The sequence below is a fragment of the Sorex fumeus genome, unplaced genomic scaffold (genome assembly GCF_029834395.1).
Source record: "Sorex fumeus unplaced genomic scaffold, SorFum_2.1 ptg000043l, whole genome shotgun sequence".
In the NCBI taxonomy this organism is placed as follows: domain Eukaryota; kingdom Metazoa; phylum Chordata; class Mammalia; order Eulipotyphla; family Soricidae; genus Sorex; species Sorex fumeus.
Window position 1 is genome coordinate 26,664,704 of NW_026606100.1, and position 16,750 is coordinate 26,681,453.

Below are 16,750 nucleotides of genomic sequence, written 5' to 3' on the forward strand. Positions count from 1 at the left end.
CCACGACTTGGCCTTGGAAGTCCCCATAGACAGCTGGGAAAACCAAGGCAACAGGGAGCGAGCCAGGGCGGGGCCTCGTGTCCCACGGAGGCCGTGAGTCCCACAGGAAGAAAACACAGGGCCCAGTTGTCTTCTTTGAAGCAGGCCGCGGGCATGGTGGGGGGCCACCGCCCCACACCCCTCGGCCTGACCTCACGCACACATTCATCCAAGAAACATTTATTAAGCGCCTGTTTGTGCAAGGCACTTTCGGAGAGGCAGGATGGCGGGTGCCCAGGAGCTGGCCCAGGGATGGCCCGCACCCCCTGGCCCGCCCCGCCGGCCCGCCGGCCCGCCCTAGGCGCAGGGGGCGCAGCCGCACCTGGTGGGCTTCTCCACCTCGGCTGCAAAGGAGGTCCCGTCGCTGCACTCAAAGGTCAACTTCCTCCGCTTCTGCCGCAGCCCCTGGCAGCAGCCGTGGCCCGGGCACCCTCCCTGGCACTGCACCCACGACAGCGGCCGCGTGGTCCGGCAGACGGCATAGCCCCTCTGCACCTGGTGAAAGTCCCGGACGGGGTCCCCCCGGCACGCGGACTCTGGATGGGACAGACACCAAGAGACATGCTCAGGGTGCGCCCCGGGGCGCAGGGAGAGGCCCAGGAGTGTGCGGTGGTGGGCAGTGGGCGCGGGGCCGCGCTCCCTCCCGCATGCACAGCGTGGGGACCCCCAGGAGAGGTGGTGCTGGTCTGCGACAGAGGGCACGTGCCAGGGGTGGGTGGATGGGGCCGAGTCCCCATCTTTCCCACTTGCCCTGCGCGGCGGCCTTAGTGGCCTCCACTTCAGCAGAGCCGGCCTGGCCAAGTGGGCTGGGGTCGGGGGAGTTGTGGGGAGGAGCGGGACTCGAAAGGCACCCCCAGACCTCAGGCTTCCTACTCCGACGTGTAAGAGACCCCAAGCCGAAGGGACCCTGCAGGGCAAGGGGCACCAGGGAGGGCTTCGCTTTGGGGTGGGGTGGGGGTTTCATGGGAGCCCATTGGCCAAGCAAGGTGCAGAGGGTGGGGGCCGCCGAGAGGCCTCTGAGTTGGGGAGCGGGGAAGTTAGGCCCCCCACAGCGAGGCAGGGGGGGCGGGACCCTGGGCTGGCACTTCAGGAGGGGGTGCCCTGACCTTGCTCGCACCGCTCGCCCGCAAAGCCAGGATCACACACGCAGTGTGGCCCCTGGGTGGCTGAGGCCTGGCAGTGGCCGTGCAGGCACTGCAGCCCCCCACACGGGTCGGCGCGGGCCCCGGCCTGGTTGCACAGGGCACCCGAGTACCCATCCTGGCACTGGCAGCTGTAGGAGAGGGCGTCAAGGGGCACACACTTCCCGTGGACACACCTGCAGAGACAGAGAAAAGGCACTGTGAAGGTGGGCTTCGTCCCAACCCAGGGCCCCCTCCGGCCTGGGCTTCGGGGGGTGGGGGGCTATTCCTTAGTTCATTTTTGGTGGTTGGATGCTCACACCCAGCAATGCTCAGGGTTTAAGTCCTGGCTTGTGCTCGGGGGTCACCCCTGAAGGGGCTCAGGGACCATAGGTATGCCATGCCCTGGGACCAAACTGGGCCAGTCACGGGCAAGGCCAGTATCTTCTCCCCGGAACTGTCTCTGCAGCCCTCGGGGTGGTGTTATGTCCCCAAGGCTGGAACAGAGAGGGCATACACCATCTTGTGTGTGTTCCCAGGGGTCGTGTCTTGCTAATAGGGCAGGAAGCCAGAAAGAAAGAGGTCCCTGAGTACACCGAGAGGAGTAAGTCCTGACCACAATTGGATGGGACCCAAAACACAGAAAATGAAACCAAATAGGAACTGGCCACTCACTTGCCACCCTTTGTCATCACCCAGTGACAGGCAGGGTGAGTGCAGTGCCCTCCCTGGGGAAGGGGCTGGGGTGGTCTGGGGGTGGGGGTGCGCTCACTTGTGGCCGTGGCAGGGCCCAGCGGCGGGCTGGTCACAGTGCGGGCCCCCCCAGCCAGCCTCGCAGTGGCACACGGGCCCAGGGGTGGCATTGGGCTGGCAGATGCCATGCAGGCAGTACAGCTTCCGGCAGGGCTCGCAGCCCGGCACCACGCCCGGCTTCATGCGCGTCTTGGTGAAGTCCTGCAGCTCGTTGTTGATGTACAGGTTGCGGATGCAGCCATGGAAACTGCTCCCATTGAGGATTTGCCACAGGCGGAAGGCGGCCGAGTTTACGTCCACGGGCATCCCTGCGGCGGGGGCAGAGCTGGCTGGGTTCCGCCCGGGCTGCAGGGTGTCGCCTGCCACCCACATCCCTACCGCCACAGGCCCTGATCTCCGTGACCCGGGATGCAGGGTTTTGCCCTCCTGGCAGGGTCCAGAAGCAAGGGACGAGGGAAAAGCTCAGCAACTGCCAGGAGGCTCCTAATTCCAGCGCCTGGTGGACCCCGGGGCTCCGTCCTCCCCTCAGACACACGAGCCCTATCTCCCAGACACCCCGGACACAGCAGGAGCCAGACAAGGACTCAGGCACCCGGGCTGCTCCGCTTCTGTGTACGCTCTGAGTACAGCACCCCACACCCAATGCCACCCCACACTGCAACAAACACACACCCCACGCAACACACCTACACATCTACCCCAAACATACCCACATACACACCCGACCTCCCCACCCAACACACGCATACCCACACCCCCCCACCACCACACACCCCACCCCCACACATCACACCACACATGCACCTACCCCCAAACACACCCACACAGCCCCCATGCACACACATGTTCCGCTCCGACCACCCCACCAACACGCACGCACACCCACATGCCTACTCCCCCAAACCCATTCCTCATACACCCACCCCCACCCCAACACACACCCCACCCAACACACACATACCCACACACACCTTTCCCTCACCTCCTAACCCCTCCCCACATACGCCCATACACCCCACCCCACCCCCACCACACACAGCCACACACAGTCCCTCTCTCCATCTCCCCACAACCCCCACCTGTCCCCCACCCCCAGTACTCAGGGTTTGGCTCATGTTGCCCAGTGCTGTGCTGTGACAGCAGAGCTGGGAGGCGGCCCCGGAGCACCCCACTCCCACCTCCGCACCCCTGCAGCAGCAGACCAAGGGAGCAGACCTGAGTGTCAAAGCCTTTCGGGTTGTCAGGGTGGGGGCCGCTGATTCTGGGAGTCATGCCCAGGCTCGGGCAGGGACTCCGGGTTTCCAAGGGCCCTGAGACTGGGAATGGACCCAATAGTAAGCTCATCTGGGCCAGAGCAGGAGTTAAGGTGCCAGTCCCAGCCTTAGCCCACTGTTCCCCCCTTTATTCTTTTGCTTGATTTGTGGGGTTTACTGGTGAGGCTCAGCGGACCCAAATATGGTGCCGGGGATCAAACTGGGGTTGGCTGCCTGCAAGGCCAATGCCTTACCTGCTGTACTATCTCTCCCAGCTCCTCGTCCCTCCTCCCCTGCAGCCTACTTGGTCACACTTTGGAGGGAGGGTCGTGCAGGAAATGCTAGCCATGACCGCCACCACCCCTCCTGGAATGTTCCCCACAGCGCAATGCCACCTCTTCAAGAGGGCCTCAGGCTAGAGCAGCAAAGAGAAAGAGGCCCCCTGGCCAGGTCATCCCTGTCCCCCGATGAGGAACCCTGCACGAGGAAGCCAGGGGCTCACCTCCCACATAGAGGGGCGTCTCGCTGTTGAGTGTATAGTGTTTGCCAGAGTTGTCCATGGTCAGGGGGCTGCCGCCATCGATGGACAGGTTCACCATCTGGTCGAAGGTGACCAGCTCGACGGTGTGGAACTGCCCGTCATTGATGGTCTCAGTACTGCAAGGAGAACGGAATGAGTTTTAGTTTGGACTACCCCTAACAGGGCACATCCCTTGAAGTGGTAACAGTCCAGCAGCTGCTTCCCAGGGAACAGCAGTCAGGAAGGGGACTGCGGGGCTCCATCTCCTACGGCCTGGTCCCTCCATTCCCCTCCTTGAGACCCCTGGAAAAACGGACTTTGGGGGCAGGAGCACGAGGAGCCCTCTGTGGGTTGCTGGTAGATGAGGATGGGCGGGGCGGGGGGAGGCAGTATCCTGCTCGGACCCAACCTGGGCTGGACTAGATGGTTTTAGGGGACAAGTAGGCTCTGGTCCCAGAAAACCCCTCCCCAGCAAGACCCCAGGCCCCAGAGCCCCAGGCGGATGGAATGGGATCTGTGGAGGAGCCCACCTATAGATGGCAGAGCTGGGGTAGCTGCCCGGATCGTAGCTGACGCGCACATGGCCCTGGTATAGCTCCACCGCCATGTGGTCGCTGTCCCCGTTGTACAGCAGGATTCCGTTATCCTCAGCCGTCGACACCTGGTGGGCAAGGGCATTTCTCTGCCACCCTACCCCACCCCTACAGTGTAGTGCAGGCTGGCAGGTTGGGGCAGAGCTGCCGTGTACCGGCTAGGTGGCGCTGAAGAGCCTGAAGCCCCAGTTCAAATCCCCTCCATTCCCAGCCAGCAGGTAAGTCAGACAGGATGGGATGGGAGAGAGGGACAGCCCCTCCTGTGAGCCTCGGGGGGCTGCTTGGGTCCCAGATTGGGAGCAGCAGAGAGAAACATTCAGGAAGGCTCTTTAACAGTCAAGTTGCCCAGTCCTGGAAGGAGCCGCACCGAGACCATATCTGTCACTGGAGCCAAGCAAGCAAGAGCTGGTGTTCTAGATCCTTCTACAATGCTCCCGGTCCCTCTTCCCTCTCTGACCCACTTTCTACTGAAGAGCTGGTATGTGACCCAGATGTGAGCTGACTTCACACACACTGCAGCTGGGCTCCAGCAGGGGGACGGAGGACTAATCCACCTCTAGGGCAAAGGCGCCCAAGACACCGTTGCTGAGGGTTTCCGCGAATTGGCTTCGCCAAGGGGTCAGGTGTGCTCGGGGCTTGCCTGGGAGGACAGTCTAAGAGGGCAGGAGTTTGGGGACCAAAGAACGGAGAACAGAGTGCGTATGTTTGAGGAAATGAAGATTCTGAGAAAGAAGGAAGAGAAGGACAGAGGAGAGGGGAGAAGACAGACGTGGTATCTGGGACAGCGAATGAAATTTGGGGACACAAAGAAAGTTTTGTCTTGTCCAGTGCCATCCAGGCAGTAGGCTGGCCTCGGCTCTCCCTAGGGAACAGCAGTGTCCTATAGCTCACAGGCTGCTGAGGTGGGATTGGCATGTCCAAGAGGGCACAGCAGGGCCTGGGCACCCGGGTGGGGACTTGCTGCCTGAGAGGCCCATCTATGGCTGTGAAGTGGTGCTGGGGGGAGGTCAATGAGGGGGAGGGTTCTGGACCCCACACCTCAGCCCTCTGTGAGATGGGCTGTGTGACCCAAGGGCCTTCTCGTGCATCAGCAGCTTCGAGTTGGCATGCGGACCCCAACCCAGAGCACTGCCCTCTGTGACTGAGCCCCCAGGCACGTACCTGCAGCGTGATGTTGGCCCGAGGCCAGTTCTGCAGGTCGGTGAACTGCAGGTATGTGTCCCGATCCACGAAGTTGACGCTGAGAAGCTTTTCACACTCAGGCCCCCCAAATCCTGGGAGACAATGGCACACGGGCCGGCTGCCCTGCACCACGCAGCGGGCCCCGTTCTGGCACTCGGTCCCCTCGCACGGGCTCTTGGGGGCAGGCGGGCCTGGAGAGGTCTCACAGAACTGCCCACTGGGAGGAAAGGCCATGGGTCAGAGAGGGCCAGGCAGAAGGGCGGGGGGCATTTCCCACGATATCAGGGAGGAAGTTACGGATGGCACAGCTGCGGAAATCTGCCCCATGACGGACAGACACGCTCATGGACAGGCCCAAGCTCCTGGGCAGCAAAGGATGCCCATGTGTGAAGGCTGGGGTCACCTCCAGCACCACACACAAGACACACATCACACACACAACACATACACAAAGACACACGTTAAACACCATACACAGCTATATACATATCACACATACACACTTCACACTCCATACACACACAACCCCCAATACCATACACAACCACACATAGACATACATCACACTATACACACAACCAGATACACATCACAACACAATACCCCACAATCACATACACAACACACATACAACCATACACACATTATAAACACCAAATATACAACCCCCAATAGCCACATGCACACATACACAACAATATACACACACAACCATACACACACATACTACCACATTCCACATGCAACACATCCACACCACACACACACGCACACTTTCCCAAGAGAATACAAAGTATTCATAACATCTGGGCATTTGTCAGAAATGGGAAACTTGCTTCAACTGTGGTTTTACAAGATTCTGGGCAATTTCAAGAGAGGGGTGGCTGTAGATAACACACATTTGAATTTCAGAAGCGCGTGCTCTTTCTATCAGTACACGCTCTAGCAAGTTTTATCATGCCCATTCTGCAAAGAGGAAAACTTGGGGTCCAGAGAGAACACTTGAAGGGCTAAGTTCAGGCTTTGCTTGTGGGAGGCCTGGCTTTGATCCCCGGCAACACATGGACTCTCCCTAATCCAGAGTGACTCCTGCGTGCAGAGCAAGGAGTAGCTACTGACAACTGTCGCATTCACCCCCGAATGGCAATACTGCTTAAATTGAGGACAGATTTGATGCCATCCCTATCAAGATCTCAGCTGATATCTTTGCAGAAAATGCACAGGCTTCACTACAAATTCATATGGAAATCCAGAGTCCAAAAGAATCTTGAAAAGGAACAAAGCTTGGAAGACTCACAGTTCCCATACAAAACATCAATAGTAACCAAGACAGTACTAGCCTACATAAGGATTCTGCTCAATGCAATAGCACCAAGAATCCAGAAACAGCTTTGTGCTTATGGTCAATGGATTATACTAATAAAACTCGGGGGAGGCAAGAAGAGTCATTTCAGCAACCGGTGCTGGAGCAACTAGATATCAACCTGCAAAACATCCAAGTGGAAAGGCTACCTCATGCTTCTATAAAAATTAACTCAAAATGGTTCAATGGCCTCAATAGTACTGTAGCACTGTCTTCCCGTTGTTCACTGATTTGCTCAAGCAGGCACCAGTAACATCTCCATTGTGAGATTTGAGATTTGTTGTTACTGTTTTTGGCATATCGAATACGCCATGGGGAGCTTGCCAGGCTCTGCCGTGCAGGTGGGATACTCTCAGTAGCTTGCCAGGCTTTCAGAGAGGGGCAGAGGTATCGAACCCAGATCAGTCGCATGCAAGGCAAACGCCCTACCTGCTGTACTATTGCTCAAGCCCAATTTTAGTTTTATAAACTGAAACTGTAAAACTCTTAGAAGACAACCTAGGGATAAACCCTCATGACTTTAGACTGGGCAACGCTTTCTTAGATAGGACACCAAAAGCATCGGAAACAAAAGAAAAAAATAAATCAGTACCCAAATGTAAAACTGTGCATTAAAGGACATTATTAAGAAAAGACCTAGAATAAGATAAAATATTTGTAAATTCTGTATCTGATAAAGAACTGGAATCTAGAACACATAAAGAGCTCTACCAGCTCCAGAACCCAAAAGAAAACATCTCAGTTTAAAATGGGGGAATGGTCAACATCTGAATAAAAAGCAGTACCTTGATGTTTTGTTTTTTTTTAATGGGGGAAAGGACTAGAATAGATAATTTTAGAGATTTAAACAGGCTTTAGTCATCTCCGGAATGCAAATCAAGACCACGAGATGCCACTTCCCATAGCAGGGAGAGTCACCAGAAGAGAGGCAGGAAGAAACAAGCGCGGCCAGCGCTGGACAGTGCTGGAGAGAATGCAAAAACCACAGCCTCTAGAGAACAGCTGGGAACTTCCCTAGACAGTCAGGCCCAGAACTATCCTCGGCACACACCCGAGAAAACTGAAAACACACATCCACACAAAAGTCCGTACATGGTGTGGTGCTTGAACGTGCCGTGATGCTCACCAGCATTAGTAACAGAGAGGAGTAGAAACGGGCCAAATAATGCCAGTGGGCAGGTGGATACACAACGTGCACGTCTATCTACAGAGACTGGAGTAGTACTGACCGCAGCAAGCAAAGCGATTCAGCTGCTCTCTGCCCACGCCAAGCGACCAGTCACAATATGGGAAATATGATTCCAGATATAAGAAATACTTGGAATGAGCAAGTCTCCGAGTCGATAGTAAGATCTAAGGTTGCTGATGACTGGCTTGGAGGGAGCTTGGGGTGGCTAATAAGTCTTTGGTGCTAAGTTGGAGATTCTCAAATCTATTTGGCCTACCACCCAGTTTTCAAAGAACTGAATCACTCAGTGTCCCCTCAGACATCTGCCTTCTTCAAGCAAGCAGAATATGCCCCTAGTTGCATCCAAGGCTATGCTGCCCCCAGCGATTGTTCCAGTGTACCCTAAGGGATAGGATCACCCCCTCTGGAAAAGGCTCCTCTAGAGTAATGGAAACCTTTGAGAATTATTGTGGTGCATGTCTGCTCTGAGGATAGCCAAAGCCGGTGAACCGCAGACTTTAACTGGGTAAATTTTGTTTTGTGGTGCTGGGGATCGAACCCAGAGCCTCGTGCATGCAAACAAGTGCTCTCCCACTGAGCCACAGATGAGGGTGAACGACCTCTAGGGTCACACATACCCACAGAGGGTGGGAAAAGGATAGAACAGTGCCTGTCTGTTTTTAGAGAGTTTTGTTTTGTTTCGGGGGCCACACCTGCCAGCATTTGGGGGCTACTATGAGATCACTATTAGGGGTTGCTCCCGGTTGTTCAGGGAACCATGTGGTGCTGGGGAGTGAACCCAGGGCTCAGATGTGCAAAGCAACAAGCCTCGCCCTCTGGTCCACCCAACAGTACTCATCTGCAACCCAGATGCTCTTTAGGGGCCAGGAAGTGCCCCAAACATTACATGTTTGTTAACAGGCATGGTCCCCAGGAGCACACTCCCAGATGTCCCCTTCCGCCCTCCTGCCATGTTGGGGCTGTGGGCCGCTACCTCCCTCGGGGTGCTCACCTGTAGCCCTCGGCACAGAGGCATGAGTAGCCGTTGACTTGGTCCAAACACCGGGCCCCGTTCTGGCAGCGGTGACCCCGACAGTCATCCTGGTTCTCACTGCAGTTGTCCCCTGCATAGCCTTGGGCACACTCACACCTGGGGGTGGACAGGGGGTGCACTCAGTCCACAGCCCCGCAGGTGAGCTGGGGAGGGGGGATTGTGTGCATGATGCAGATCCTGGGAGGTCCATGGTCACCCTCCCCCCAGAAGCTCAAGCAGCCCAGCCCCATCCTGGGAGCTTTCTCTGGTGAGAAAAGAGAGCTTGTGTGGCGCAGGGCAGGGCTTTAGGCTGGGAGGACAGACACCCAGCAGCAGGAGAGGGTCTGTGAGGCCGTCCACTGCTGACAGCACCCTAAGGCCAACCTCAGACCCTTTTCCACCACCGATGCTCAGCCATTCCCCAGCACAGGGTCCTGGATCCCGGGGGCTTGGCCTTGCCTCCTTCCACACCCAGACGCCCTGCCAGAGCCAACTCCCCTTCCTGACAACCTGACTCTGAGCCAACCCCCCTCCACTCCACCCCCACCCCCAGGCTTCATTCCACCCCTTACAATCCATTCAGCCAGTATTTTGCCCACTAAAGAGCACACACCTGCACCCTTGTTCGTCTGGCCTTACAGATGGTCCCCAATATCAAGGGGGAGCGGTCACAGCTGTCTAATGTCACAGCTGTCTCCACCGGCAGCAAACACTGCCCCCACATCACTGCCTTCACTTGTGGTGACTCGAGAATGCTCTTCTTTCTCCCTGCAGTGCTTGATACAGGCTTCTACCTCACCTCCTCCAGGAAGCCTGCGGTGAACATTCCCCCTCTGACTGAGCAGAAACCCTTCCAGACGGCAAGATGCAAAGCCTACAGCTCCAGCACACAGCCTGGCTGGGAGTATGCTCTCCTGCCCTTGGCACTCGGCCCCACGCGGTCACGGCGCTCCCTAGCCTGCGCCCAATCCTGGTTTGATTCCCCAAATGACGTGGTTCTCGGAGCTGTCTGTTTACCACCGTGAACCCCTGGCCCAGCTGGCTGAGAATCTCAGTAGCGGGGAGCCGGGTGTGTGTGTGTGGGGGGGGGTGGTGGTGTCTGGGTTCCACCAAAATAAAAAACAAAAAACAAAAACCACAGAGCAGAAGAGGCATTACAGGGCATCAAGTGCTGGCCTTGAATGCGGCCGACTCCAGGTTGAATCCATGGAACCACACAGGATTCTCAAGCACTGCCAGGAGCACAGAGCAGTGTGGCAATCACCCTCCCACCCCCTACGACTGCCCCCAAGAAAACCCAAACAACAAAGAAAAGATACTTCACACACACACACACACACACACACACACACACACACGCGCTCGCACGGCACATCCCTGGAACCAATTTCATGCTACCATATTTATTCTCACTGCACAAAAGAGCACTGTGCTCTCTGGCATTTTCTCTTTGATGTGTCACTGTTAATCTTGACCATGCCAATGGATCACAGCAATGGGGTGTGTGACAGCTGTCACCTGCACAGCCCCACAGTCCCTAGGCCACGGTTCCTGCTTTCATATGCATCAGGCACCCCCTCCCGCGGTCTCCACCACTCACACAGTGAATGGACCTGGCCGGGCTCCAGGTCCACACAGGCTCCTTCCTCCCGAACAGGCCTCAGAGGGAATGTGCCCACACACCCTTGGCCGCTCTTTCTGTGGCGTCACATCTTGTCCGGGCACCGAGCCACCCTGCTTTCCTCTTCCCTCTGACGTCTGGTGCTCTGAGGAGCAGATGTGCCACCAAACCTGCCACCACCACCCCCATCACCGATTGCCAGTCTGTCCACTGCTTGCATGGACACACCAGTGCAGCCCCCAGCCCCTGACTGGGGCCCACACATACACTGGTATCTGCAGGCAACTCTTGTCAGCCTCTGGCTCCCTGGACCACTCCAGTCCATCTTAACTTCTCTTTTTTGTTCAATTTTGGTCTGGGGGCCACACCTGTCAGTGCTCAGGGCTCACTCCTGGCTCTGGGCTCAGGGATCACTCCTGGTGGGCTCAGAGGACAATATGGGATGAGGGAGATTGAACCCTGGTCGGCCCTGTCCAAGGCAAACACCCTACAGACTCACTGTACTCTCACCCCGGCCTTCACCCCCCGGCTTCCTAAAGTCCCTAGACACAGACCTGAAGAAGCCTTCCCTGGTCCTGTGTGCCAGGTGAAGGGGACACTGTGGAACGCCACAGGTGGGAGCGACATGGTCCAGAGCCCACCACCTCACACGGCTGTCCGTTTACGTCGTCCATTTGTACCTTTTGGTTTTGTCAGTGCTCAGGGGCTACCCCAGCTCTGTGCTCAGGAGTGTCACTGCTGGTGCGGCTGCTCAGGGGACCATGTGATGTGAGGGTGGGCCCCAGGCTTCCTGCACGCAGAGCCCGCACCCCTGTCCCCTTGGTTCTCTCTCTGGCTCACTGAAGCTATTCCCAGGAGCAGGGAAGGAAGCGGGGAGCAGTTCCCTGACCGGATAGGGTTTAGAATTCAAAACTTTTGGGGTATTCTGGACAAGTAGTAAGTGCTGACAGGGCCTATTCTCAAACCCCCTCACGGGGTCCCTGAGTCAGACAAGGAGGGATGACTCAATGGATGCTTTGTGCACGCAGGAGTTGCAAGGGCACCCGAGCACTGCAGCAGGAGTGCACCGCTGGGCACCGCTGGATGTTCTCCCTCAAATAACCTCAGGCAAGAAGCAGAAACCACGTTCACATTCCTGCAGCAAAATCTCTCTGGATTCCCGCCGTGCAGGGTGGTAAGTAGCGTCACGTCGGCACACCAGCACATCACCAGTCGGCACACAGTTCCGGTCAGATGGGCTTGGCTTTCAGCAGGGTCTTTTGGTTTGGGGAGTTTTGTGAATTTTGTAACTGGGGGTGGTAGCTTTGGAATGATACCAGCTAGTTCTGGGGCACAGAGGTCTGGCAAGGGGGTTCAGACAAACTTCCCTACATTTGCTCTCCTCACAGTCACCCATTTTGCAGATGAGAACACAAAGGCCCAGAGTCATCAACTCAGGGTCCTGCAGCAAACTGGGACATCAGCTATGTCCCAAACCTCCTGATCCTGCACCCCTCTTAGAAGCCCAACATAGCCATAACCAGACAGGCAAGGAGGTGTGTGTGTGTGTGTGTGTGTGTGTGTGTGTGTGTGTGTGTATGTGTGTGTGTGTGTGATGGAGGTGGCCAGCGCGAGCCCTTCCCATGGCCCTGGAAGTGGGTGACACTCACCGGGGCCCATCTGGGGTGCCCACACACCGGGCCTCGTGCTGACATGGGTTCAGAGCTGGGGAGCAGAAGTCCACCAGCTGCTCGCAGGCCCGTCCTGGGGGGGAGAAGGAAGGAGAGGCAGAAAGAGGCTGCCCTGGGCTCTGCCAAGGCCAAGGTGGCAGGCCCGCCCAGCCACCCCCCCGTCCCTGCCTCACACGCACACGCTGGGATACCCCACCCTTACCCGCATACTGCGGGGGGCACTGGCAGGTGTAGTTGCCCACACCATCCACACAGGTGCCCCCGTTGGCACATGTGTGCTCCACACAGTCATCTGTGTTCACCCCACATGTGGGTCCTTCAAAGCCAGTGGGGCAGGAGCACCTGGGGGGACAGGGGAGGAGGGAGAGGGGGTGAGACCTGGGTGGAGATCTGCTCCCTCCTTTGGCCCCGGTGTCAGTAAGGAACCCCCTGCCCCCCACTCCCATAGCCTAGGACTCCCTCGTGGTCTAGCTGAGGAGGAGAGAGTGGGCAGCAGAGGAGGGAAGTATAGGGTAGCACAGCACTGACAAAGGGACCCAGGATGCCCCCCTCTTGGGAGAAGTGATCAAAGCAGACTTCCTGGAGGTGGTAATGAGTTAGCCAAGGACCCCACATGGGGAAGCAGGAACGGAAGGGAAGGGAAGGCAGCTGGGCAGTGTTGTATGTAGAAATCTGGAGCCAGGGGCAGCCTTGTGGTCAGTCCCCTGGCAGGGGGTGTGTCCACCTCCCTACTAATTCTGGAAATGGAGATCAAATTTGGAGCACACCAAATTTGCGGGTGAGGAAAAGAGGGAACCAGGCCATGTAGGGGCCCAGGAGATGAGTCAGAAGCTCAGCCGCACGATCCTAGGGGCACCTTGGGTTTCCCAAGTAGTTGGTGGGTCCAAGAGATCTGAGAAACTAATTTCCGGATCGGTGACAATCCCCCACTAAACTGTCCTTTCCCAGCCAGAGTCCAGCCTGCCAAGTCCTCGAAAGGACAATGAGAAAAACTCTTATTTCAAAAGTGAATGAATATGGGATTTTGTAAGTAGTTTCCAACAGGGTCCCGAGACCCTCCCAGTATGGGGCCCCACCTGGGACCCCACCACTCCACTCTCAGCTCTGCACAGGGGATGGGGGCAGTAAGGCCACGTGGGGAAGCTCGCCCAGGCCCATCCCATTTCCTCCCAAAGTGCAGGGCTGGGTCATCCTGCTGGCAGAGCGTTATGTCAGAGGGGCAGCACCCCCCTCCCCACCCCAGCAGGGCAACTCACGTGAAGGCCACACCCTCGCCATCCTGAGAGTGGCAGGTCGCCCCGTTCTCACAGGGGCCACTGGCACAGCTATCCAGAGACACCGCACAGTCCCGGCCCTGGGGAGAGAGAGCGGGCAAGCGGAGGCCTCCTGGGAGAGCTGGCCTTGGGGTGAGATAGCTCCCTCCCACTGGGGCCAGTGGGAGGTCATTAGAAGAGCATCACGTCCATTACAGGTGGATTACATATCAATTACACCTTCCCAGAGATGACCTAGACATTTACTACCTCTCATGTCAATTATACCCTCCACACTGTGGAGTATAGTTGATTACACGCTCAAGTCAGTTCCGTGTCAATTACATGCTCTTATCTCAATTACACTGGGGGCTAGAGTTGATTACATGCTCCTATCAATTACATGTCAGTTGCATGCTCTCAAATCAATTACATGTGGATTACATGTTGATTACATGGTCATGTCAATTACATGCTCCCACAGAGTCTATCACAAATGGCAGCCCTCACCCATCAGTTTCAGGGCCCCTGGAGCTCTGAGCCTGGCTCAGCAGGGGTGGAGGATCAACACCATCTCCCCACACCCACAACCCACAGCCCGCCCCCCACTCACCTTGTAGCCGCTGGGACAGGCACACCTGTACCCCTCCGAAGGGTCATTAGAACAGGTGCCCTGGTTCTGGCATGGACTGGACAAGCACGGGTCACACTTGGCCTGGACAGCCAGGGTGGGGGGACCTGAGGACAGAGGGAGGATCTTAGTGAGCCCCTCACTTGCCCCCTCCCCACAGTGCCTCAATCTTGCAGACTAGGCTGGGAAGCTCCCCCAGGATTGCAGCTCTCCCCTGCATTCCTGCGGATCACTCACACCCTTTACACTTTTTCAACTTTGTATTATTTTGGGGGGGGGCTATTAATCTGACTTATTATCTCCACCCCTACACACAGACACACATACTCGCAGCCTTATTGCTATAGCTGTAATGACTCATGTTAGAAGGCTCAGTTGAAGGTGTTCAAGGGGCACTCATTAAGCACGGTGCCCACACAGCACCAAGCCCAGCTCTGCTAGGAGCCCCCCAGAGGAAAGGACTCAGGCGCCTCCAAGTGTTTGAGCTAACAAGGAGCCTCTCCTGGACCTCCCCAGCTCTGAGCCAGGCCTTCTCGGGCCCTGCAGGACACACATATCACTCTACCCTGAACCTGGTGATGGGCGGAACTGGCCGCCAGGTGTCTGAGTGGCCCCCTGAGGGGCCTCCTACTCTACAGGAATCGGCAGACTTTTCCAGATACTGGGTGTGTGTGTGTGTTGGGGTAAGGGTGGGGTGTCTGGGTCCTGATTGTGTGCTGGTTACCTGGATATGTTCCGTTTTTGGAAATTCAGACAGACCCTTACCTCTGATCTGTGTACTTTCCTATTGTTTCAATAAGAAATTAAAACAAAACTGAACCAACCGGTACCAAATCCAGCCCATTAGATAAATAGGAATCAAATGTATTCCAACCTAAATTGGCCTGCTGCCAACAGCCAGGCCACAGATGGGACACTCTGAACTGGAATTTCATCCTTCAGGGCTCTGTGTGCGTGTGTGTGTGTGTGTGTGTGTGTGTGTGTGTGTGTGTGTGTGTGTGATTTGCCTTCTGATGGGGGTGCACAAACTTGTGGAAGGCAGGGTCTTACCCCTGGCCCCTGGGTCCTCCCCCAGTTGTGTCCCTGCACACACTGCTGTCCATCACTCATCAATCACCCCCTGAAAGGATCCTTGGCAGTGGAGGGGGACTCCCCAGCCACCGCCCGTCCCCCCGACACACACACACACAGACACACACATGCACGCATTCAGGCTCTGCAAATGTCAGTCGTGGCAGCTGGGTTCGGCCACTCAGGGGTTAGGCTAATTGCTGAGCAGTGTTCCTACTAGAAAGAGGCCTGAGTGTTGGCCCCATGGAGACAGCTTGCAGAGATGCCGCTGCTACTTTTATTTTTCCTTACATAACCCTGCAGAAGGATAAAAGCCCTTTCAGCCTGAGCATTTCTGCTCAGCATTTTCTGTTGGGTGCATGTCAGGACTAGCGACAAAACTGTAGGAGCCTCACTCCTGCCACCACAGGCCAGCGCGGGCAGGGAGACCCCGACAGCAGGAGGTGGTCTGGGCCCAGTGGCCACTGCCCCCCTATTATGCTCAGGGGCTCACCTTGGCAGTCAAACTTTTTGGCAGGTGTGGTGAGGAGCAGCTTGCCCTCCATGTCCGGGGGTCCAGCGCAACGAGCAATGCCTGGCTCCTTGTAACCCGTCTTCACCCAGCCAGAGAGCCAGCGCAGGTGGCAGTCACAATACAGGGGATTGGCACCAATAGCCCTGCATTAGAGAGTGGAGAGAAGCAGACATTGTATCTTCCTGGGATCCTCCCCCACTGGGCACGGAGGGTTCTAGACCCTATGCCAGGAGCTCATTTGTGAGCATCGGAGATGTGGTCAGCACAATGCATTCAGATTATAGAAAGATCACACCCTGCCCCTGCCAACCAGTCACATGGGGACCGTGCTTAGGTTCCAGTCCTGTCCCATATTTATACCATTTCCTCTTCCCTTATATCCACCCACTTCACATCATTACTGATGCAGATGACTGGTTGTCACTCCACAGCATGTCTGGAGATCTTTCCAGGTCAGCACATGTAGATATAGGCTTTGGACTCTAAACTTTACTCTTTTGCAAGTCAAATTCACCCTTCTGCAAGTCAAATTTTCTCACAAAGATGTTTTCCCTTTTTTTGTTTTGTTTTGCTAGTTTTGGGGCCATACCTTGTGGTGCTCAGATTTTACTCTTGGCTCTGCACTCAGGAATCACATCTGGTAGCCTAGGGGAGCATAACGGGATGCTGGGGATAGAACCTCAGTTGGCTGCATGCAAGGCAAGTGTCTTACTGGCTGAACTATCTCTCTAGCCCCAACACATGTGTTTTCTTAAGCCTTATAATACAAATAAATCCAATGTGAAGCTATTAAAATGAAACATTTTATTGCATGCATGTAATAATAATTAATGCCAGAAATAATTACTTAAAGCTTTATTTATAATGATTTTTCTGCTGCTTGTGGCAACATCTTATTTGTGATTATGACAATCTGTAGGTATACTAGTTGTAACAGATGATTGATAACATCTACTAATTGTTCA

The 16,750-nt window shown here is 56.0% G+C and overlaps 1 protein-coding gene across 1 annotated transcript in view; it reads right to left on the reverse strand.

The window, feature by feature from the left end:
* The window catches only part of SLIT1 (slit guidance ligand 1), a 159,793-nt gene continuing 143,043 nt past the window's right edge, over window positions 1–16,750 (reverse strand). Inside the window, exons 26-37 of the mRNA XM_056120767.1 lie at window positions 15,765–15,928; window positions 14,183–14,307; window positions 13,573–13,670; window positions 12,519–12,658; window positions 12,296–12,389; window positions 9,005–9,142; window positions 5,441–5,678; window positions 4,217–4,347; window positions 3,669–3,823; window positions 1,933–2,221; window positions 1,146–1,357; window positions 1–575 (exon numbers count right to left, since the gene is read on the reverse strand). Coding sequence (XP_055976742.1) covers window positions 337–575; window positions 1,146–1,357; window positions 1,933–2,221; window positions 3,669–3,823; window positions 4,217–4,347; window positions 5,441–5,678; window positions 9,005–9,142; window positions 12,296–12,389; window positions 12,519–12,658; window positions 13,573–13,670; window positions 14,183–14,307; window positions 15,765–15,928 — 2,023 coding nt within the window. The 3' untranslated portion in view covers window positions 1–336. The remainder of the gene's footprint in view (window positions 576–1,145; window positions 1,358–1,932; window positions 2,222–3,668; window positions 3,824–4,216; window positions 4,348–5,440; window positions 5,679–9,004; window positions 9,143–12,295; window positions 12,390–12,518; window positions 12,659–13,572; window positions 13,671–14,182; window positions 14,308–15,764; window positions 15,929–16,750) is intronic.